General features: G+C 36.2%; 3 protein-coding genes across 4 annotated transcripts; all 3 read right to left on the minus strand.

Moving 5' to 3' along the window:
• Positions 1 to 1140: 1140 nt before the first annotated feature.
• LOC104098747 (receptor like protein 29) lies at positions 1141 to 3102 on the minus strand. Its single transcript, XM_009605557.4, has one exon. It carries the CDS (start codon positions 2875 to 2877, stop codon positions 1504 to 1506), a length of 1374 nt encoding a protein of 457 aa, XP_009603852.1. The 5' UTR covers positions 2878 to 3102; the 3' UTR covers positions 1141 to 1503.
• Positions 3103 to 4542: 1440 nt separating this feature from the next.
• On the minus strand, positions 4543 to 14949 carry LOC104098745 (serine/threonine-protein phosphatase 5). 2 transcript variants are annotated; one of them, XM_009605555.4, is made up of 13 exons: positions 14728 to 14949; positions 14455 to 14624; positions 14286 to 14357; positions 12051 to 12201; positions 10864 to 11067; positions 9640 to 9748; positions 9438 to 9555; positions 7655 to 7802; positions 6914 to 7162; positions 6252 to 6377; positions 6021 to 6121; positions 5127 to 5201; positions 4543 to 4969 (listed from the first exon to the last, which is right to left on the minus strand). In XM_009605555.4, the coding sequence occupies exons 1-13, from the start codon at positions 14804 to 14806 to the stop codon at positions 4910 to 4912; spliced, it is 1662 nt and encodes a 553-aa protein (XP_009603850.1). In that variant the 5' UTR covers positions 14807 to 14949; the 3' UTR covers positions 4543 to 4909. The 2 variants fall into 2 exon arrangements, with proteins under 2 accessions (XP_009603850.1, XP_009603851.1); XM_009605556.4 differs by lacking the exon at positions 10864 to 11067 and having other exon boundaries at positions 14728 to 14946.
• Positions 14950 to 16872: 1923 nt separating this feature from the next.
• Positions 16873 to 19638, minus strand: LOC104098744 (uncharacterized). The gene has a single exon (XM_009605554.4). It carries the CDS (start codon positions 19320 to 19322, stop codon positions 17844 to 17846), a length of 1479 nt encoding a protein of 492 aa, XP_009603849.1. The 5' UTR covers positions 19323 to 19638; the 3' UTR covers positions 16873 to 17843.
• Positions 19639 to 22864: the final 3226 nt, after the last annotated feature.

A 22864-nucleotide genomic window follows, 5' to 3' on the forward strand; every position in this document is an offset into this window, starting at 1 on the left:
TTCATACAAAACAAGAGAAACAAATCTAAAGAAAATTTATACAAACATTAGCAGATTTTAGCAAATTACCTTCAAATTTTATCTTTGCGGTGGATTGTCACTTATTGGCACAACAACTTTGGGGAAGGTTTTCTTCTGTTTATAGAGAAGGGCAAAGTCGAGTGAGTTTAATGAGGGAATAGTAGGTAGATATGGATTAGTTGAGTCATAATAACCGAAAAAAGGCTTTTTACAAAAATTTAGGGCAATTTTTGAAATTTTTTTAAAAACCAAACGGTAATATTTTGAGCCAAAAAAAGCTCTTGAGCTGGTTTTAGGATTTAAAAATTTGCTAAAATATGAATAAAATCTATAAACAAACGGGTATTTTTCAAAAAAAAAATTGAAAAAAATCTATGGCCAAACGGGGTCTTAATAAAGGGTAAACCTGTCCTATTTCTAATAGTGGAGGGGAAGTGTTGAACCTTTTCCGATTTGGAAACATCCCCAGATTTCATGAATCTCGCCCGTAATTCACTTGGGAAAGGGTCAATATATTTCAATTAAAGCAATTGGAAGGACAAGTTGGGCACTTACACATCACATCTTTACAGAAACCGTACCAATGCACGACTCACTGTTTGTGCAATAGTGAACTCCTCAGACCCTAGCTATTATGTCACCAATTTTACAAGCCAGAACTTGGGATCCTTTGGGATAAGAGAAGAGGCCCATGCAAAGTTGTAATCAATACATTGCTTACTGCTTAGTAGCTTAAACTATATATTACATAAAATCAATCAACAATGCTGATTAACAACCAATTGCAACATGCTAAATTTATATTGTATGAAAGCAAAACTTGGAATTAAGCATCGGTGATGATCAGAGGCACATCCAGGATTTGAAGTTTATGGGTTTCTACAGCAACCTCGAGTAATTATACAATAAGTAATTGGGTTCACAATCAAATATTTATGGATATTTAGTGAATTTTTCAATACGTATACAAGATTTGTGCAAAAGTTACTTGGTTCATGGAAACCCACACCTACTAAGATGGATTAATTTGACTGATGGTCATCCAACTTATCATTTATTTCACAAAAGTCACTTGATTATTTTTTATCACTTAAAAGTCGCTCAACTTTACCTTTGTAACTTAAAAGTCATTATAGTTCAAAACCTACAAAATATCCAATAAAAAATATGATCATCCCGTATCTGTTTGCCCGCACCTTGGTTATTCCACATAATATCTGCTACTTCTGTCACTACAAGTACTAGGTAATTGAGCAATATGCATCAGGGCTTAAAAGAAACCATCCAGCATCTTTTTTATCTCTTGCTAGAATTGAACGTGATTTTCACCCATTTCATCGACTGCTAAGCAACAGCTAGCCTTTGGTGTTTTAATGGTAATGGTCCTCAATCATCATGCAGATTATAAGGATTAAATATACACTTTATAAGAAATTTTTTGGTGAAAACATCTACTTGAAAGAATAAAAAAATACAACAAACCTACACTAGTGAAAATAGATAATGAAATGCCACAATACCTATTGCAGCCACAAGAAAGAATGATATGTTATATCCAGATGGAGCTTCAGATTTCTTAAATGGCTTGGTTATGGAATTATTAGTGTTGTTGCTCCCACAGACTCCAACACCAATGAAGACTGCATCTGCTTCAGATGGACTTAAACACAACCCTGGATTACCACTAAGGTTCAAATTCCTACCTAACCTTTTCAAGAAACTAGAATTAAAAGGAACCACACCTCCCAGAAAATTCCTGCTCAAATTCAAGTGATATATGTGTGAAAGACTGGAAAATCCAACTGGGATTTCCCCTGTCAATTTGTTATTCTGTAATGACAAGGTGGTTAAGTTCAAGAGCTGTGAATAGCTTGCTGGTATTGTGCCTGAATAACCAGAGCCAGCAAGTCTTAATTCTTGAAGTTTCTTCAGCTGACCAAATTCTACTGGTAATGGTATGAACATTGGATTGTCATCCATAAGAAAATATTGCAAACTCAGAAGCTTTGCTAATCCTTTAGGAAACTTCCCACTTAATTTGTTGTTACTTAAAGCCATGAAACTCAAAGAAGGCAAGTTTTCAGTGCTCTCTGGAATACTTCCAGTAAATGCATTGGAGCTCAAGTCCAGTTTTTGGAGCATACCAAGTTGGCCAATTGTGTCAGGGATTGGCCCAATGAACTTATTGTAACTCAAATCAAGGCCTACAAGATTTTGGAGATTGCCAATTTGGTGTGGAACTTTACCTGTAAGCTTATTGTAGCTCAAATCAAGATGTACAAGAAAGCTCATGCTGAAGATTTCTACTGGAATTTGTCCAATTAAACTGTTCTGTGACAGTGTAAGAACTTGAAGCGACTTTAGTGAAGAGAGTTGAGAAGGGATAGAACTAATGAGTGCAGGGTTTGATCTTAGACTCAGCTGCTGAAGTGAAGAGCTGAAAAGTCTGTTTCTTGAAACAGATATTCTTGTTTTACTGTGTGTGAAGCATTGGATAAAGAAAACAGATTCCAGATTTGGGAGTTGGAAAATAAGATTAGGGAATGTGGCTGTAGGCTTGCATGTTGGGTTAGGACGTGTGCCAAAATCAAGCCTAGTAACATGGGATTTATTATCAAAACCCTTTTTGCACCCAATACCAAGCCAAGATGAACTTAGTTTACAAGGATATGGGTGTGAAATTCTCCAGTTTTGATCAGAGGAAACAGTTTCCATAATCTTGAAAAGAGTTTCCAGCTCATGAGGATCCATGTTTGTTGACTGTTGATTGGTGGAGACACAAAGGGTAGAAAGAAATGAAATGGACATGATGAGCAGTAGAAGCAGAGGAAGAGAGAGTGAAAATGAACAGTACATTGTGTTGAAGTCTGTGAAAATATGTTCAGTTGTAGGTGTTATATCTGGTTTATTAAGAACAGAATCATTTTTAAAAAGGCTGTGTATGTATGGGGTTTTGGGGTTTGGTTTCTTTGGCCAGGGGAGAGGGTGGAGAATTTGGTGGGGTTGTGAACTGAGTGCAATGTGATTGAATGATGGGTGAGGGACATGATATTCAGTGAAAAAATAAATCCTAGGTAGGGTCAGAAAACTCTGAAAACCATAGTGAGGGGAGACAGAGATAGAGAGAGTGGATGGAAAATAACAGAGAATATGTTTTCATTTTCCTAGGTTTGTTTTGGATGGACCACATAGAAAACATATCAAAATGTAGGAAACTAAACAATTTTAGGTAGCTTCATTTTTTTTTAATCAACACTAATGAAGACATGGCTTTGCAACTTCATTCTCCAATCTTGCCTAAATTGAGAGATGGGCCAATTCCTAAACCCTGTTATCAACTATAGCTTTTTTTTCTCTTTTTGGCACTTTTTGCTTGATTAATGTAAGCATCTTCTCCAATCGTAGACAGTTTAGATTAACAGATATTAGTAATATTACTTGTTCATTCCCTCCATAAAATCTGATGCTCAATGACATTATTAATGACCAGGCTTGTTTGACAGATTGCTTGACTCAATTTCCAATGGCTGCTACTCTGAAATGATAAAATAAAGGGAGAGAAGAAAAAGAAACAGTATTATATGATATAAAACATTCAAAGCAAATTCCTTTTACACCTAAATCTAGAGCCTAGACAGACGCACGAGTTCCTAGTTTCCTTAGGTAACTAAGAATCAATTTTAACTTTTAAATAAAAGAGCAAGAGAGAGAGAGAGCATGAAACAAAAGGAAGAAATTTTTACATCTTGGTGAGGTAAACAGTAAACTGACTGGTAGTTGGATTAGAGACCTACTAAATTCTCCCAAATTTACCCACCCAGTCTCTGTACGATATTTTGGCAAAAGATGTACAATGAATACCTGTTGGAAATGTTAGATTTCAGTAAAAATTACAAGCAAACAGCAAACGGTTAAATTTCAGTAAAAAATACAAGCAAATAGCAGACAGATGTCATTAAAATTACAAGCAAACAGCAGACGGTAACATCTTTGTAAATCAAGCTCTAACGCAAACGGTGAAAAAATGATTCCTCGACATTGGCCACATGCACAAGTGCTAGATTGCAGTGAATTATCAGTGACCTATTAACACCTTTTTTTTTCAAGAAAATATCTCAGTTCATTGAAGGACTGATTCAGAATTTACAAGAGCTCGATTGCTCAACTCTTAATCGCTTCTTTACCAGCTCAAAGCATCGAACCTCGTCAGAACTCAGCTCGAACTTATCTCCGCATGGAGAAACTTGAATGGCACCAAGGGACTAAGTTGAATGTTATGTAGCAACACTTGCTCGCGTGGCAATTTACTACAACGCAGCACCTTTACAAATTGATAGAAATTTTGCATTCGCTCATTACAAGCTGTTATGTATTATTATTAAAGAACCAAAAGCCAGGAAATGCTAGTGACCAATGACCAGTAATCTGGCCACAGGCACAGACGAATGACAATCCAATCATCAGACACAAGTTGTTACACATAGCTGACAGGTGAAATTACGGCCTATTGAATCAAGAAAATAGAAAAAGGAAGGACCAAAATTTCAACTGATCAAAGCTCCCAGTTTGGACATTCTAAGAGAAATGAGAATTGCGACAATCTTAAGCAGAGGAATATAAATAATAGAAGGGACAATCCACCAAACATCTTACACAGCATTGTTATTGTAGTGAAGCGTTTACACCTTAACCCAAGTCTTTCTGTCCACACAAAACAAACGAGGTGAGGATCCTCACCAGCTGCGGGCAAGTCAGGAAGTTGTCCAAAAAGTGACACCGCAGATAATTGGATGTAAGTACTAACTCTTCTGCCTCCTGATGTGCATGCACTTGGTCAGTGAGACAAAAGGTTGCATCAATTGTAATACTGCAAGTTAGGTTTCAGGGTTTAAGAGAACATTCGAAGGAAGTTGTTCGCATAGGCCATCGGCTTGACATCAGGATGTGGCTGCATATTAATGCAAAGCAATGAAGATGCAAAGATTAGTCTCGTCTTAAGCTTAAACTGAGCCAACCCATGAAAGGTAGAGAATTTTTTTTATGTATTTCTAAACGCATTAGTATCAAGGAGTTAAAAGAACATTTCAAAGATAAAAGCCACTAACCACTGCTGAAAAGGTCACAACGTTTGGCTTCATATCGGGAGCCTCAAACCGTATAAAAGCACCCTTGTTACCCATCTGCAACATGCAAAGCAATTGTGTTTGAGTATATTGATTAAATGATTTCCATCCACATCAAGGGAACTTCATATAGGAACAAAACCATGCGTACTGAGTAGTACGAGCAGAAATTATTTACAAATTTCAGGATACTCGCTCTAATTGAAAGACAAATGTATAGATAACACACTTCAAGCTATCAGATTATCCTGTCAGATTTAATCACCACTTATGTCTCAGAAAAGTAGCAGATAAAATGACTATATGTACTCTAAAATTATATTATGAGCAATATACAAAACTCACAATGCTTTGGTGTATCAAGAAACTCCAAGGAACATGATACCATGCCATTTACCAAATATGCTCACAATGGCATCCACAAAATTGCCGACAAAGTCGATAATATTAAAAAAAATCCAAATCCACCTAGAAACAGAAATGCCCCTAGAAGTTCTTATCGAGCATTAGAGTACATCCTTCTGGAGGCACATAACATGATTTGTTGTAATTTCAGTTACTTTTTAATGACATTTCCCATAATTTTAATATCCTAAATGAAGCAATAAACTACCAGCTGATTCAAGTGCTAAAGGCACTATCTCTTTGGGCTGTCCTCAGGCACAACTTCAAGGCTAAACTTGACCGACAATTGCAGAACTACAAAATCTATACATGGAGGAAACTCGGTAGAGGTTTGGATGAAATGTTACATTTCATCTAAAGGCAGCTTTTAACTAGAAGGTTTTCTTTTACTTGCAAATTGTGATTTTTATTGACCTTAAGTTGCATTGAGCTCAAATAAGTTCCTGAGGAGAATACGTAGAGACAAATAACCTGGTCACAGTAATTTGGAGCAGAAAACACTGTGATGAGCTTGCCGTCATGCTCAATCTCATAACCTTCATCCTTCACTTCATGAGAACGGACCACTAAATCTGCAAGCATGCACACTTGTCAGCATCGAATATATGTGGTAATATACATCAAGAGGACAGAAATAGACTGAAATGTCAATTCTCTGCATTGTCAAATAACAGAATAGGGGAGAAAGGAAAAGATAAATACCTAGATTATTTTCCTGCAAGAATCTTTTAGTTATATCTGCCCCGAAAGAAAGACCAACACCTCGTTTACTAGGTCCTCTACCAGGCTGAGGTTGTGGATCACTCCATAGCAATTCACACATTAACCCTGAAGGAGATCAAACAAAGCCCCAGTTATTACCTAAAACAGCTTGGTCATGTTACTATGCCTGACCAAGGTAAGAAAATATAAATAAACAGCAGTAACAAGTCAGGAAATTTTTTATTCTTTATGAGAAACAAGTCAGCAAATTGATAGTAAGTATCAAAAAAGTAAGTCAATAAATCAACTAGTAAATATGAAGCATAACTGGAGAAAGATCCATGTTGCTCGGCTGACAAAGCATGGATTAAATAATAGTCCAGTCTGGACTGAAACTGTCTCTATTAAGCATGTATCAACAAAGTGGCGTGCAGGAACAATGTGTCAATGATAACCACCAAGCAAGTGAGAATGGACAGTGTTTTATATTACAAACTTGTTGGCATGCATAGTTTATCCTACCTGTTGTTTAGGAAAGTTAGTCAGATAACTAATGGAGCATCAAGGATCTCAGAACAGAGTAATTAGCAGTTGTGCTACAAGCAACAATAGCATATTGAAAGGCTAAACAAAAATACTTCTCTACTTGCATTACAACTTACCCTCCTCCGGGGGCTCACAAAACCGATCGATTGTTCTAATATCAGAAAGTTTCACACCATCAACACTGAAAAGACCTCCATGAACTACAAAGACTTTCCCATTTATGACATGAGCCAAAGGCAAGCAACAGAACACTTCTGCAAAGAGTTCCACAAAGGTTTCACTTAACTTAGATCTGACCTCGCCCTCAAACCCATATATCTTGTTCATGCTCTTGCTTTCATGATTTCCTCTTGCAAGGTATATAGCTGAAAATTTGAAGCTGTTAGCAAGATACACTTGGCCCATCTAAACAACTCTAAAATCAGTGATAAACTCACTGAATCAATGAAAAAACGAATTACTTTTAAGGTCATGCTAGCAGAGAACTGATGGAAAAAAATCATATGTAAACAAACAAAATCTTAGCTTTGATCTAAGAGCTTAATGTATTGCAATATCAGAATGCTCAAACAAAAGCATTAAGACACCACTTATACCTACAAGGGGCCCAAAATGGCACATTCACTTGTTAGCTGACTTAGCTCTAGTTGATGTACCAAAAAAAAGAGAAAAACAGAAAATGAGTAATGGAAAAAAGAAAAATGACTCAAAAAGATTAGTAAGGTTAAGGCAAAAAAAGAGGAGATTGGAACTTGTATCCAGAAAACCTTTAAATACCACCTGATACTAAATGGGAGTAAGAATATAAAAGAACCCGAGCTTACAGCACTGAAGAAGAATGAGAGCAAGTGGTCTACCTGATGGACACATGCACTTGAAAGCAAATAATGTCAATATGACCTCCAGAGAGAAAGACCCTCTATCAACAAAGTCACCATTGAACAGATACGGATTGTCTTCGGAAGGAAACCCATTGAGCTCGAAAATATTTAGAAGGTCATAAAACTGCAACAACAAAAGTTTAGAGCCATGTTGAGACTTATCACCAGGAATAAAAAGGAGTAAGTCATTCAGCCAGCACAAAATTAGAAGACCCAGCAAAATGTATTCTTACTATATAAACAGCAAGGAGAGTAAAGGACTAAATGCTACATCCTGCAGGCTGCAGCACATATCCAAAGGCACAAACAAGTTCTCTTTAGGATCTGTTCCTTATTTGAATCAGAAAAAACTACTGTTTTACCTAATCTTACTGGCCAATTATTTGTTTGTCAAATATTTTTCCAGTTAGCTTGACAATCACACAAGCAAGCCGAATTTCATTCACGAGACCAGCTGTGGTGCCTGTAAAAGGAGTTCACAAGCCTATGCTCAGGTTGAACAAATTAAACAAACGCTGGCAATTCTGATAAAGGTAAGTAAGTGAAGCAAGGGAAAACGACAGGAGGAGGTTGAGGGTGAATAATGACGAAAAGATACACTTTATGTAGAGGTTTTTGGTACAAAGATTTGGTGAAGAGCGTAAAACAACCGAAGGTTGGATGGTCTGGAAGTGGGTCAATCACAAATGGTTGTCTACAGCTAAAGTAGAAAGGTTTCTTAAATTCCCTTCAAAAGGGGAAGCCGGCCATCTTACCAAGCAAAGAGTGGCATTTCAAAAGGATGGAGTACCTCACTTATCAGGGAGACAGTTCAGAGTTGGTGTTGGATAGCGCCTGGATTAGTCTTGTGGGCTTGCCAGCTCAGTTCTGTAGCCCGGGGATTCTGAGGGTTGTCGGACAGGCCAGAGTGTTAATCAAAGTTGACAAAGAGACAAGATTGAAATTTGAATAGAAGGTTCGTGATACTGTGTGGAAACCTAATACAGGCTCCTCCCCACCTTCTACCAAAATTAAACTTCAAGAGCTTTTATTTTATAATGTTCCTTTCTGAGTGGAAAGAGAAGTGCATACTAAATATGAAGGTGACCCAGTCTGGTAAGAAGGAAGGTGAAGAAGCTTCTCCCAAGTAGAGAGGAAAAAACTGAGAGGTGGGCCCACTGAGTATGTCATCAGGGAAATCCAAATTCGGATTTCAGTGAAAAAGGGAAAAAGGGATGTATCGGCCGTGCGACAAGTATAAGAGGAAGGGACTGCGGTTCAGATATGGTAGATAGGCCTTACATATTAAATCGCATGAGCGCTAGAATTTAGCTCACGAAAGAGCTCTAATATTTAATTAGGGAGGGGGGAGGGTAGACGAACAAATATGATAAAGGGTAAAAGCCCACAATCTTTAATAGGTTCCAGCGCCTTAAATTTGCTTACAGGTTGGAGCCACTCAGAGCCCAACTTTTCTGGCAATAGGAATGCACCCTAAAGTTTCTCCAGAGAGATTGGTGAACCAAGCAGCAAAGTTTGAAAGAAACAACAGTTTCCTGTTTTAGCTATTCTTGCATGTAATAGCACAACTAGCAAGCACCTAAAAGTTCTGGGGCTTTCTATAAATGCATGTTCCTTGGTTGATATCATTTGATGGCATAACAATCTTGTGCTAAAGGGCAAGGTGAAACTGGAAAAACAGAACAAAGGACAAGAAGTAAATGACAAAGATGACAGCAACAAGCTTTAAAAAGGCATCCGTCGTCAGGATATTCATTACCTGACCATGTACATCACCACATACAGTGAAGTGTTTCCCTTCGGGGACAACAATGTCAACAAGGGAGGGCAACGCTCGCAACATTTCTCTTGTTTGCAGAACTACTTGGTAGGCATATCTATCAAATAAGAGCAGCCATTGAAAGATAAAGAAGCATGTCAAAAATTAAAGAGAAGATTATGACCACATAAACGAAACATACCTTTTATGTAAATTCTTCTGGTTTTTGAAGTCATCCAGCATCTTCTTTACAAAATCTAATGTTACAACATCTCCCTCTATCCTTGCACCAGTATATTGAGGCTCCACTTCTACAATTTAAAACACCAAACCAACATGGTGAATTCATGTGCAGCAAAGGCAGCAGATTCTGATTCATTGAATTAGATGACGTATAGGCAGTACTAAACTATTAATAAAGCTTAAGCCATTGACAAATTGCCAGTTCCCCAACACAGACTCGTCACCAGGAGGTCTTACCACATAAATACAAATTGTGGAGTGGAAAAAGTCTCACATAAAAAATGGAAAACCTGAAAACATTTTTAAGGGAAAATGATCACACAGCCACTAGGAGTAAACAGCGTTGGCACATAAAAGCAACGAAGAATCAGAAGGAACAAGAATCAGAACATGCTCAATGTCCAAATCCCCTAAACGAGTCTTTACTAACATATCCAAACTGTAATGGACGAGGACCATCAAACTAGCAATTACTGCATACATAAAGCTAATGCAGTAAATGCATAAGGCAACAGATGAATGTCCTCAGCAAGGGGCAGTTTAGAATTCTAAGCATGAAGTTCAAAATGAGACCTACATGGCAAAACACTGCTGTGTTACTTCACGCAGAGAGAAAATCTACATTCCCCACACAATACAATAACAGATGTGACCCAAGCATTGAAACGCATCACGGTAATGATGGGGTGAAGACTGTTAGCTGTTCCGACTAAAGATATACTATTATCTTACTATATTTTAATGGTTAGAAAGTAAGGGTGCTGTGGTACTCTAGGCAGTACAGTTAAGCCGGTGATTGATAACCCACCTATAATCGGGTAACAAAGGTAGAATAGTTAACACCATACCATACATATGACCCTCAGAGAAGGGCAAAAGAATCAAATGACTACTGTCAACACTGAATATTTGGGGGGGGGGGGGGGGGGGAGGAAAATGTTTTTAGTTGGAATACCATGCTCCTGGCAATTGGATACATAGAACATAGCATCAATTAGACAGGAACAGCCTTTACTCAAAAAGCAACATAACGCAATGCAACATAAATTAAACTACGAGCATTTGGTTCAGTTTGCAGCTAGTCCTTTTTTAGCTATTCCCTGATTCTGATGTATATCCTTTTTGGAACTACGACTGACTTGGGTTATTTACTTGTTGGCTTTTTTTCTTAGAAAGCTCAAACCTAATTCAAGTGTTCGATTCTTGGTATCATTGTAGCGAGCCCACCGAAATGTTAGCAAGACCATCATTAAGGCTGCCAAAGCTGCTGCTGCCACCGCTGTGGCTGCCTTAGTCCCCATATATACCACCAGTACTGCCATTAGTGCTGCTGCCGCTGATACAGCAGTTACTTTGGTGGAAACATATGATGAGCCAGGGCCAGACCCTATAAGGATGAAATAGGTAAAATCGTACTATTAACATTTACTTTTATAAGAACGAAAATTATATGGACTAACATGAAAGGTTGAAAGTTGACTAAGCTTAAAGGTCTTTTATTTTAGGTTACTAAGTTTAAAGATCTTTATTTTGTCCTGTTATTTAAAATGAAAATTTATTGTTGAATCATCTAAGGGGTAGTCCCATATCAATTCAAATGGTCATTTAACTAAAAAATTACTTTAGTAACTAACATTTGATTTAGAGGGTTCCGTATTTCCTGAATTGGTCAGGAGAAGTGAGCAATGGCTCAATTAGAGTTAATTAGTCGGAAATGCATCCTTAACAACATCTTGTTATGTTCTTATATTCTTACAGAAAGTAATGAAGCAACATATCATCATCTGTAATGAAACAAGGATGTATAAAAGATCAAAATGATTTATCTTTATTTTGTTATGGTAACTTCAAATGGAGCATCTGAAAGAGGCGTGTAAGAGATAATTCGACAATTCCTACCATCTATCATCAGCAAAATGATGTCTGTGCACAACACAAATCTCTTTGACAAAAACAATCTAACCTATACCCTATAGACTGAGAAGTGAAGATAAATAGCATAACTAAACTACTGATGCATCAGGCTACACAAAAATGCGCAAACTCCTTCTAAGCCCTACTGATAAATAGAACTCATGACAGTAAATTCACCATTTTAAGGATATTGAGCAATTCCCATTTCCTCAATTAATGGATCAAATGTGTATGGCAACAAGCAGTAGTAGAAATTAAGAAAGGAGAGGGAAAGAAGCCTTTTTCCATTATAGTAACCATGTTCCATGCACCTTGCAAAGTGTAATGACACGTAAAAAATTCACCCAACAACTATAGTCATAGATGAAAGCAAGATAACTTCATACAAAATCCATGCTAGGAAGAAATTTATTCCGAGACCAGCTTGGAAGAAAGATCAGCTTGGAGCTGTCATACCTACGGTGTGATAATCAATAGAATCAGCTACTGAACGTCTCTGAGATTCTGGGACAGAAATAGCTTCTTCAAATTTTAGCTTCATGACAGCTTTCTCACATTCCTTCAATTTCTTGGTCGCATCTGGGTCGTTTGGACATAACTTCTTGACCTGAGTGAGGAAATAAAGAAACAGGTCCCATAAATTAGCAGATAGGTAAAACCTTCCATATGCTAGACCTAGAGATGATAGGGGCATCTTCTGCACAAAACAATAAGGCAGACTTCAAAGAGACATGCAGACAACATCAGAGCACAGTGCACATAAAATGCAGAGACACCCAAGAAACCCACTTGGGAAACAAGACCATATAGTTAAGTTTTCCAAAATAGTGTCTACTTTGCGACCCATAATAAAGAATAAAAAACTTTCAATAATCCCTACTGAGACAAAAAATAATAAATTGATACGCTTTATCATAGGAAATCAGCAGTCCAAAAAGATTACTTGATATTTCTTCCAGTGTCCAAACACTAAAATTCCGTATGTATGTGTGCAATGTGTGTGTGTATATATTGCTTAGATATCAAGTACCGTTTTGGACTAATGTTTTTATATGTATCATATAGAGGAATTTTTATATGCGGTGACTAAGCTAAGACTAAAATTCAGTGTTGTGATACACTGCGAATAACCCAACTAGCAGTTCCCCCATTCGTCGCCAAATGCAACACCCTATGTTGCTCGGACTAGGGTGCGTGTATCCGATCCGGATGTGGATCTAGAGGTGTGGATCTAGAGGTCGGATCATTCATAATCTAACTTTTAAGATTCGGGGGTATGGATTCAAGTACGGATACGAGTGCAGGAATTCCGCTAAAAATAATTCAAAAATCTAAAATTAAATCTATAAATATATCCAAAGTTATGAGAGATATTATCTGGAAAACTTATAGGCAACAGAATGCAGCCAATAATTCAATCTTTCATTTTGGGAATTTCTCAAGTTGTAGGCACTAATAGGCAGCAGCTAAAATTCAATCTTCCATTTCTAATTTTTCATCAAATTTGTCCATGGTTTATGGTCAAAGTATCCGATATCGATTGACCACACCCGGTACGAACCCTACACCCTTACTAGTACCAGTGTCGTGTCGACACGGGTGCGGCGGCTAAAATGAAGAGTCAGTGCAACATAGAATAAAACAAGCTGTATATTTTTACATGGACTAGAATCTCTCATAAAAGAAGGTTTGATATACATATGAATTCGGTCTTTTCCACCATTGCACAAACCATCAAAAGAACAAGTTGCTAAGACAATCCTAATGCCAAAAACACCTAAGGAACTAACTCTGAGTTTTAGAGCTCTATTGTGCACGGGTAAGTTGATGATGTCACAAAAAAAAGGCACACCCCAAAAGTAAATCTGAGTCAAAGCACTTAAGCTGCCAGTCAAAATTAAACATTACAACTGTGAATTTACTTCTACACCTATTCTCTGGCTCACCCAGACTACTAAGAAATACATCAAATAACATCGTGGTGCATTCCCTTTTTTTACCCTATTTTTTTGGTGATTAAGAAAATTGATAAAGCATGCAATATCAGTATGTATTTTGCATGTGGTGCTAATATCCTGAGTAAAAGATCAGCTTTAGCATTCACTTTAGCCGTTATTTGCACTATGCTTTCTTTCTTATATCTTTGCCTTATATACTCTTCCGTAAATTTTGCCTTCTAATTCCCACTTTAGCTGATCCAGTAGTTAGAGAAGCAGCATTGCTCAATACTTTACCATTTACCAAACAAATTCCTTCTTGCCAATAAATGAATATCTCATAACTATGGACCAAAAAGACAAGCCAGACCGGCACAAACTTACTGTTGATGACTTTAAACTAGTTGCAATTTAGTACAAACTCTGACCTATTTTGTTCTTCTATGTTGACTTTCACCAACATGTCATTGCACATGAATCTGATGTCAAATGTTGTTAGTATTTCCGGATAACTTATCTAGTACATCCGGAAGTAGCTAGAGCATAGAATTGGCAAGAAACCTAAAAGGTCACAAATGACATAGTGACGTACAATGTCAATTATCATTTTCTCTTCTAATGTTCTACCTATTTCAACAAGCAATGTTCTTCTCGACGCATTCCTTTGTACCTAATTAAAGCTTTAAAAAAATAATACCCAAGCAATTTGCAGCTGATATGACTGAAGAATTACAAAAAATAATACTCCACCAACCTGTTGAAAATCCTTGAGAGCGTCTTTGAACTTCCCCATTGCCAAATATGCCGCACCTCGCCTATAATAACCCTTCAACCCCAATCAAAACTTGTTAGAAATTATATCAAAAAGAATAACAAAGAAAGCACAGTTTTTTTCCCAATATTTTCACAATTAGGAACTAAACCTTTGAATATTTAGAGTCAATTTCAATAGCCTTAGTTGCATCCTGTATTGCGCTGCCATATTCCTCCAATTTGGTATGAGCAAACGCACGATTAGCCCAGTACACCGCATTCTCACTGTTCAATTCAATCGCTTGTGTGTACAAATCAATAGCTTGCGAATACTTGTGCCCTAAAAACACATTTGAAATCGAAAATATACTTTTTATTTGGAATTATGCATAAATGGGCACGCAGTGTAAAAAAGGAGGCTAAAATCAGTGTTATTCTTTTACCTTTGAATGCTTCATTTGCGAGTTGCTTGAGTTCCTCAGCTCTAGAGGTGTTTGATTTCTCAGTTTCCATAGTGGGCATAATAAGGGGGTACGGAGGCTAGTGTTGTTATGTGCAATCACAATACATGAACTTTCATGAATATGGCGTTTTTGTGTGTGTGTGTGTGTTTGGGGGTTTTATCAAAGAAGATTGAAAGACTTTGCTCAGTGCTTTCTAGCCCTAGTTTATAGTTCCGGCTCTCCTACTCATTGTTATTTTCTACTATACTTTAAAATTTTATTTTCAAATATGATAGTCCATTTTGAGTTGTAAATGGTAAAAATATATATATGGTGTTCGGGTAGATTTATTCGTATTGATTTATCATTCACCATAGAAATAATGGATAACTTTGCCAACAAATGTTTGAATAAAATTGCAAGAATTCATATTGGTATAAGTATGTATTAAATTTTTTATATATGTATTCTTCATATAATGGAATTATTTTTATTATTTTTGTTAATGGTATCGAATGAATTAGATGATATGTTATAGTTGTACAAGATGTATTTTGGTAATTGTCTGAAGGTTTGAGATGCACCGTATTAAAAGAATTTAATGATTTTTAAAGAAGTGTTGTTTTGACAACTAATGTTGCATAACATTCCCATATAATAAAATAAATTAAGATCAAAACTTCGACATCTCTTCTAATTACTTAGGAGTGTTTCATGTGTGTGTGCACACACCAATACTTCCCTGGCTTGTTTTATTTTGTTAAATATTAGTACTATATACTTTTTGTATCATATATTTGAGTTTGAGTTTTCATACGCATTATATGGTTGTATAAAGTATCACATCATTTATCAAACAACTACCACCTTAATGTATTAGTAAAAATAATTTTCTTTTAACCAAATAAGCGAATAATTATGTGTATTTGTACACCTTATGTATTCATAAATTTTATGTTGTCTCGAGAGGAAAAAAATTACTCCAATAATATGTGTGAATTGTGATGTATTTCTTATTTTTTATTGATGGTAATTGATACTTTAACGAGATTAATTTCTCGAATTTCATTTGTTACAAGGTTACATAATCACTAAAGTTGGAGTAGATGGACTTGTCTTACACCAAGTTGGGAAGAAGAAAATATACTCGCTGTATATATAGAAATATATTTTCGACGTTGTCATTTCAAAATGACCGAGAGTTTTGCTTTTTGAAGTGTCAATCGCATAGGGCGACTAGGCCGAGTCAACCTATAATCCTCCACTGGTTGGATTAATGTTTCATCCAATTAGAAATGATAACAAAATGCATAAGTCATTAAAAGGAGTTCTAAAATACATATACATATTGTACCACCTAATTACCCTATTTCCCTTGTGGGGGAAAAAAGAAACATTATGTAAGGTACTACTAACTCTAAAAAGAGGAAATAGTCGAGCTACAAGAAAAATTTCCGCCGCTACCTATTTTAGTCCGCTATAATAAATTTCTATCTTCTCACTAAAGTTAATAGTGATAAACTTAGTTTTATGTGGATATGCGGCAATTGCATGTCCATCTATCTTCAATAGTTCAATTGCAATTCTTTAATCAAAACACAAACAAAAATGTCAACCATGGAAAAAAGTCTAGTCAGGACTTCAGGTACGCTTTGCCCATCTGCTGTAGGTCCAGATATGGCGTCAAGCTAGAGTCCCACTATGCCCCTAACCAAAAGGAAGAACACAAGTACAACTGTTGCTTCACTTAACATTCTTCAACTGATACATAAATACTCAAAATATAACAAAAGAAACATTCTCATATCCTCCACGTTCTACTATTATCATATAGTAATACTTTATGTTCAACCAAACCCCGGAAAATATTCCAGAAAATAGTTCTAAAGCATAAAGTTGCACGAAATGATTTTACATTATACAGAACACATTATCCAACCTAGTTTGAGCTTTCGAAAGTTTATATTGGAGCTGAGTGCTAAGAGAAACCATCCAAATCAAGTATACTTTCATACTATGACGCTATCATAGGCAAGACACGTGATGTAGCAAATGCCATATTAAACAACTACGCGCGTTCAGCTTGTGATACCTGAGCAAGTCCTGGCGAGGGAGCTTGGCACCGAAATATGTTAGACCACTAAATTTATGTGAAAATACAGCTCGCAGGATTAATGTATTTGTTTCACTAGCCAAAGAGTGTAGTCACATGTCAAAAAACACGAATTACACTAAAGAGTTAACAGTAGCTAAGTCTCAACCAGAGTACAGTAGGTTGTCATGGATCAGGATCCCGCCCTAGCTGAATCAGTGCTCCGTTGATAATTATCAAGATATACAGAAATATGAGAATACACGTAGGAGGACCATGAGCTGCGCCTCCGTAGTGTCTGTAAATAATGGATATAGCAATTTTACAATAACCTGTCTTTACATAGTTGTGGTACTTCACGTGTTCTTAGGATTCAAGTGACTAAATCAAAATCATGGACGTTGCATCTTATGAAGTTTAAGGTTCTTGTAGGTAGAAGACCCTCACATTTTCTGTAAATATAAGGTGCTCATGTTTGGCCAACGAATTTACTTACCTAGAAGCAATGATGAAACTCAAGGCCCTGTTTGCATGATCAAATATTGTATCTTTCTTATGCCTTCACTGCCATGGTGCTAGATATTCCTTCTTGCTTGCTTTCATAATGAAAAACGGTCACTTTCTACTTTGAAGTCCCATAAATATCTTCGCATACACATAGCTGTTACCAAGGGGGCAGAGTAGGCTATGGTCATATGTCCTCCTGTATCTCTCAAGACCTCTACCGCTCACACTTATTGGTAGTGTAAATAAGCAGCATCAATACAATCTGCACATGGACGACACTCTAAAATGTGTATCCTCCCACTGCCTTAAACTATTTCAGCCCAAAACTTGTCAGCACCCAACTCTACCATAATGAAACAGGAAAAACAGGAAAAGATAAAACTAATCCATTTAATAGAGTATAAGAAAACGAGAGACAAGGATAACCTTAGTGGAATCCATATTTTCCAGATCATCGAAGAGTCTTTTCCGACTTCAACTACCAAAGCTCAAGGGTTTACATCAAATACTTCCAAATTTAAATCTCATCAGATACAGCATCTTCCTTTAGTTCATCTTTCTCACCAGACAGCCTTTGATAGAACTGCAAAACCTTGGGGTGCGCCTTGATCTTTGACGGGTTGAAATTGACTAGATGAAGTCCATCCAAGCTTTTAACGCGCGAAAGAGCAACATATACCATCCCAAAGCCAAAAACCCGGTAGAGATCTGTATGGAGGTTGTTCAGAGTCATTCCTTGACATTTATGAATGCTTAGAGCCCAAGCCAGCATGAGGGGAATTTGCTTTCGCATGGCAACAGCTTCATCTCCATCCATTACATACCATTTTTCTAGACCAATCATTAGTTCTTGTCCAGAATCAAATTTAACAACAGGTAGCAGGTTCCCATTTATGCAAATGTCAGAAATTTCATGGTCATACAATTTATGAGTATCTTGAACAACAGCAAAATCTAAGATTGTACCAGTAGCACCATTCACAAGTCCACCGATAACATCAATGTTCTTTGTCAAAAGCACCCTAGCTCCTACACACAATTTGAGCAGCTCAGGTGCAATTCCATTCTTAAGCTGCTTCTTCCAAGGATCCTTACCACTGTCAAGAGCTTGATAATGATATAATACCTCATCTAAACGGTCGAGTCGATCGGCATTCACTCTGCTCACATCCTCAATTCTTGGGTAAAGCTGAACAGCTGAAGCATCTGGCTCAACCTCTGAGCAGCATTGATCCAAGAGCTGCAAATCCTCAGAATCATACTTCCCTTTCCTAATTCCCTGTAGCAGCTTTATGAGTTGTGCATCTGATTGCCTAAAGATAGTCTTAAGTTCAATTTGCATGTCAAAACTAGCATTCCAACACTCAGCTTCAAAGGCAAATTCCTTGTTTTGTCCCTTCTTATTGATAACAGGTGGAAGCTGAAAGAAGTCTCCGCTCACAACTAGTTGTATCCCACCCCAACTCTTGTCCTCACACCCAACTTCATCACTTCTAATGCTCCTTGCAATGAACTCAAGATTATCAAAAACCTCACCACTAATCATGCTAATTTCATCGATAACCAAGGCCCTAACTTTATTCCATCTTCGATACGCTCTCTTATCCAATGTAACCCTACTAAGCAAATCCACAGCACTAGCATCACCTAGTCCAATTCCAGCAAAAGAATGAAGTGTTTGTCCATTGAGGGAACAAGCAGCAACCCCAGTTGAGGCTGTCACGAAAACCCGAGATTTCCCATGAATCTTCCTAAGTTTAGTGATAATATCCTGAAGTAAATAGGTTTTTCCAGTGCCTGCAGACCCAGTAATGAAAACAGAATTCCCATTTGAAATGGCTTCCAAGATTTGATTTTGTTGGTCAGTTAACTTTACTCTAGGTTTTTTGGGGGTTGTGAGTTTCACCTTGCTTTTTGCACTAGCTTGAGACCAACATGTAACTTTGGAGCTCAAAAACCTGTAGGCTGTTGTAGCTGTGTGCAATGACAGCTTCATATTTGCTAACTTCCCCCTTACCCCTTATTCAGTTAACTCATAAAAATCAATTCTTGGCTAATCACAAATTTCATCACACAAAATGGTATTTTGACTGTAAGGAAAAGAAAAATGGACAAAAACGTAAACTCTGTTCATTAGAAAGAGGTTTAGGGCGTAAGTTCCTGCTGGGGAACAAAATATTTCTCTATATAACAGCATTTAGAATCTTGTGTATCAGGCATTATAGGAAATGTAAGGGGAAAAAAAGAAAGAACTCATACGTTCAATGTTAAAGGGTTTGCTTACCGAACTGAATGAGGCTTCATCCTGCTTCATTTCCAGTTGAAACAGAAAAGAGAAGTTAGTTCTTACTATGTAACACGATATCATGGGCTAGTCTGATTTGCGCTCACCTTCGGGATTGTTACACAAATAGCCGGCCCAGATTTAATATTTACTTTTTCTAGCCGATATACATTGATTATATACAATTATACATATATAATACATAGATTATATACATATTATACCGACTATTTTTAGTTTAAGAGATTAAGTGGACGGCTATTTGGTTGGGTTAATTAACATGCTTCTTTCTTAATATGGGCCTTAATTAAGCTCATAATGGACAAGTGGATTCCCAATAAAATTTGGTAGAAATGATACCATGTAGTCGCTTTATAGGGTTATTATTTAAAAATTAGTCAGTGCATCCTAAGTTTTAGCTTTTCAGTTTAGTTTTCCATGATAAAAATATCTTGAATTGTTCGGAAGTTAAAATTTTTAGTTTAAAATTTTATGACAAAATAAATATTGACTAATCTTTAAATATCATCCATGAGAATGGCTATTTGTGCCTTTGCCCTTATAATTTGTGCTGACACTAGCATTCATATAAGTAATACATTTATGTTCCGCCCTTCAATGTTATTCTAGTGAAAATGTGAAATTGTCTATTTGATAAATGAGTAGCGGGTTAGTAGTACAGCTGCTAATTGTATCTTAGATTAGAAATGTTATGTTCATTCTCACCAAACACCCTCGGGTGTTTATAACAACTCAATAAGTACATGTGCTTTTATTACTTAATTATAACTAATTAATTAACACATATTATTGCCTCAAATTTGTCACTAATTATAGGAAACTAATTTAGTTTGGTGTAATCCCCCTATGGATAAGTTTTCCCCCCTTTCATTTCACTTTTTCATACGTGGGCCTCCCAAGAAAGTTGAAAAAGAAAATGGTCTTTTTTTTTTTTAAGCCAAAATTTGTTTAGTTCCCAGCACATTAGTTATTAAAAGTTATAGTCTGTTTGGCCAAATTTAAAAAATCAGCTTATTTTGAAAAGTATTTTTTCTCAAAAGTACTTTTAGAGAAGCAGTTTGTGTTTGGTAATTAATTTGAAAAGCGTTTTTGAGCAGCAATTAGTATTTGGCCAAGATTTTAAAAGTGTTTTCAAGTATATTTTTCTCAAAAATATTTTTCAAAAAAGTGTTTACGGAGAAAAAAAGTGTTTAAAAAAGTGTTTACTTTTTTCTCCGTCTTTAAAACATTTTTTACTTCTACTCACAAGCATTTTTTTCTTTTAAAAGCTTGACAAATACTTCAACTTTAAAAAAAAAGAGTACTTTTTTGATAAAAACAGAAAGGGTTTTTGGCTTTGAATAAGCTTGACCAAACGGGCTATAAATCACAACACTCTCTCACAAAATTGTTTAAGAATATTGTAGACACGTGAACTCTAGTTTAAAAGATTACACTTACATGCTCTCTCTCCTTAAAATACAGCCACCACTGATAATTCAACAAATCCTAAAAGTTTTACCTAAGCACTTAATCCCTAGTTGGTGTAGTGCGCAATTAACATGTTAAACTAAAGGCTTACACTTCATTGGATGTTTGGCTCATAGATATATTCGTCTCTTCAAATCACAAAAGTGGAAATATTGCCCAAAAAGTGGAAACCCCTTTCTGTCATAACCAATGACCCAAAAAACAAATTACTTATCCATCACACGTGGTTGCATGTCCATATTTTAGGAACTTCCTTTACTTTCCTTGATATTCGCAAAAGTGGCATTAGCTTATGTCCAGAGTCGAAATATTTGCACTTCTTTCAACCTATGTGCTATGAGCAAGGGAAAAAGATTTACTAAAGTTGTAAATACTCCTACTCTAGTTAATGTTTTCTTATTAAAAAGCTGACACTTCTTGTTATCATTTATCATTTCGAATCTTAGCATAATGTTAAAAGTGTACCGTAACTTTTTCCATTAAAGAAAATAAAATTGATCATGTAAGAAACCCGAAGCATGGTATATTATATATGGAGTAATACTTATTGGAGATGTCTTCATGTTGCCGGTCAACACTTCGCAGAAGCTAAGAGGGTATTTGGATTAGTTTTTAAGCAGGTCAAATCATCTTTTAAATTTTTTTTAGTTTTTTTATTATTTGTCAAAGTTAAAAAATGCTTAAAATAAGTTAAAACTACTTAAAACAAGCCAAAAGTAATAAGTTGGACAATCCCAACTTATTATTTTTTGGCTTAAAAGTTATTTCTGTTAAAAAACTACTTTTTTAAGCCAATCCAACGGGCTCTAAGTATGTAAAAGGAAGTTGATAATTTACCAAATGAATACATTTTAATAGAGGCTGAGTCAGTATTTGAAGCTTATGATTTCGAATTCTAATCTTTTTAAAATACTGAGTTCTAAATTAACAATTTGTGTATAATTAATCAAATAATTTCTTAAAGATAAATATAATGTTTAGAGAAAAATTAATGAATTCAATCAAACCCGCAACTGCAAAGCTAGTTCCCCCATGTCTTAAAGTTGACATTTAAAATCATAGAATCAACTATCAAAAAGATACGTACATACTATATATACAATAGTACGATCCAGAGTTGAACGAGGGTTTACTAGTACAGTTTTAAGCTTGTTCCTTGCTCTTTCATTTCCTTTTCCTATCCTGTCCCCCACGCCAAAAAGAAAACAAAACTTAAGAAAACATATGTAGTACTCCAGACCAATACTAGCTAGGACAACACAAGGTTTTTCCTTTGACCAGTTTTCTAGACTTGAAAAGGACATCAATTATACAACTGTTTTCTTTTGAAGCAACAAAGAAATTAACTAAACTAATCAGTACAATATAACGTAGATGGGTGGATGAGTATTTTGGAAGAATTAGACAACAATGAATAATTAACGATATTATTTTTATGGTATAAGCAATTGACTTACGTACGCGGTTTTAATGGTAGGGTATGAAAATAGAAGAATTTAAAGCTTCAGTAGTGAATAGAGTGACTTGAATATGTTGCATACTCTTCTAATTAATTAAGATATATTCACTGAAGGGCACATCGTTTGTCACAGCCCTGGGTACATAGCAATGGAGACTTGAGAAGCCAGGTTCCATGTGCTGTATCTTTCAATGAATCCTACATGTTGGTTCCATCATTTGCTTGCAAAATTTTCCATGCATCAAACCATAGGATTCGACACAGAAGCGGAGCCAGGATTTGAAATTTATGAGTCATGAACTTA

Source organism: Nicotiana tomentosiformis, chromosome 7 (genome assembly GCF_000390325.3).
Source record: "Nicotiana tomentosiformis chromosome 7, ASM39032v3, whole genome shotgun sequence".
Taxonomy (NCBI): domain Eukaryota; kingdom Viridiplantae; phylum Streptophyta; class Magnoliopsida; order Solanales; family Solanaceae; genus Nicotiana; species Nicotiana tomentosiformis.

Coding starts and splice junctions, on each gene's coding strand:
- LOC104098744 (XM_009605554.4), bottom strand. CDS start 19,322: ATGAAGCTGTCATTGCACACAGCTACAACAGCCTACAGGTTTTTGAGC.
- LOC104098747 (XM_009605557.4), bottom strand. CDS start 2,877: ATGTACTGTTCATTTTCACTCTCTCTTCCTCTGCTTCTACTGCTCATC.
- LOC104098745 (XM_009605555.4), bottom strand. CDS start 14,806: ATGCCCACTATGGAAACTGAGAAATCAAACACCTCTAGAGCTGAGGAA. Junction 11,068..12,050: donor TATTGATTATCACACCGTAG/GTATGACAGCTC, acceptor TCATCCTTATAG/GGTCTGGCCCTGGCTCATCA. Junction 4,970..5,126: donor TTGTGACCTTTTCAGCAGTG/GTTAGTGGCTTT, acceptor ATTAATATGCAG/CCACATCCTGATGTCAAGCC.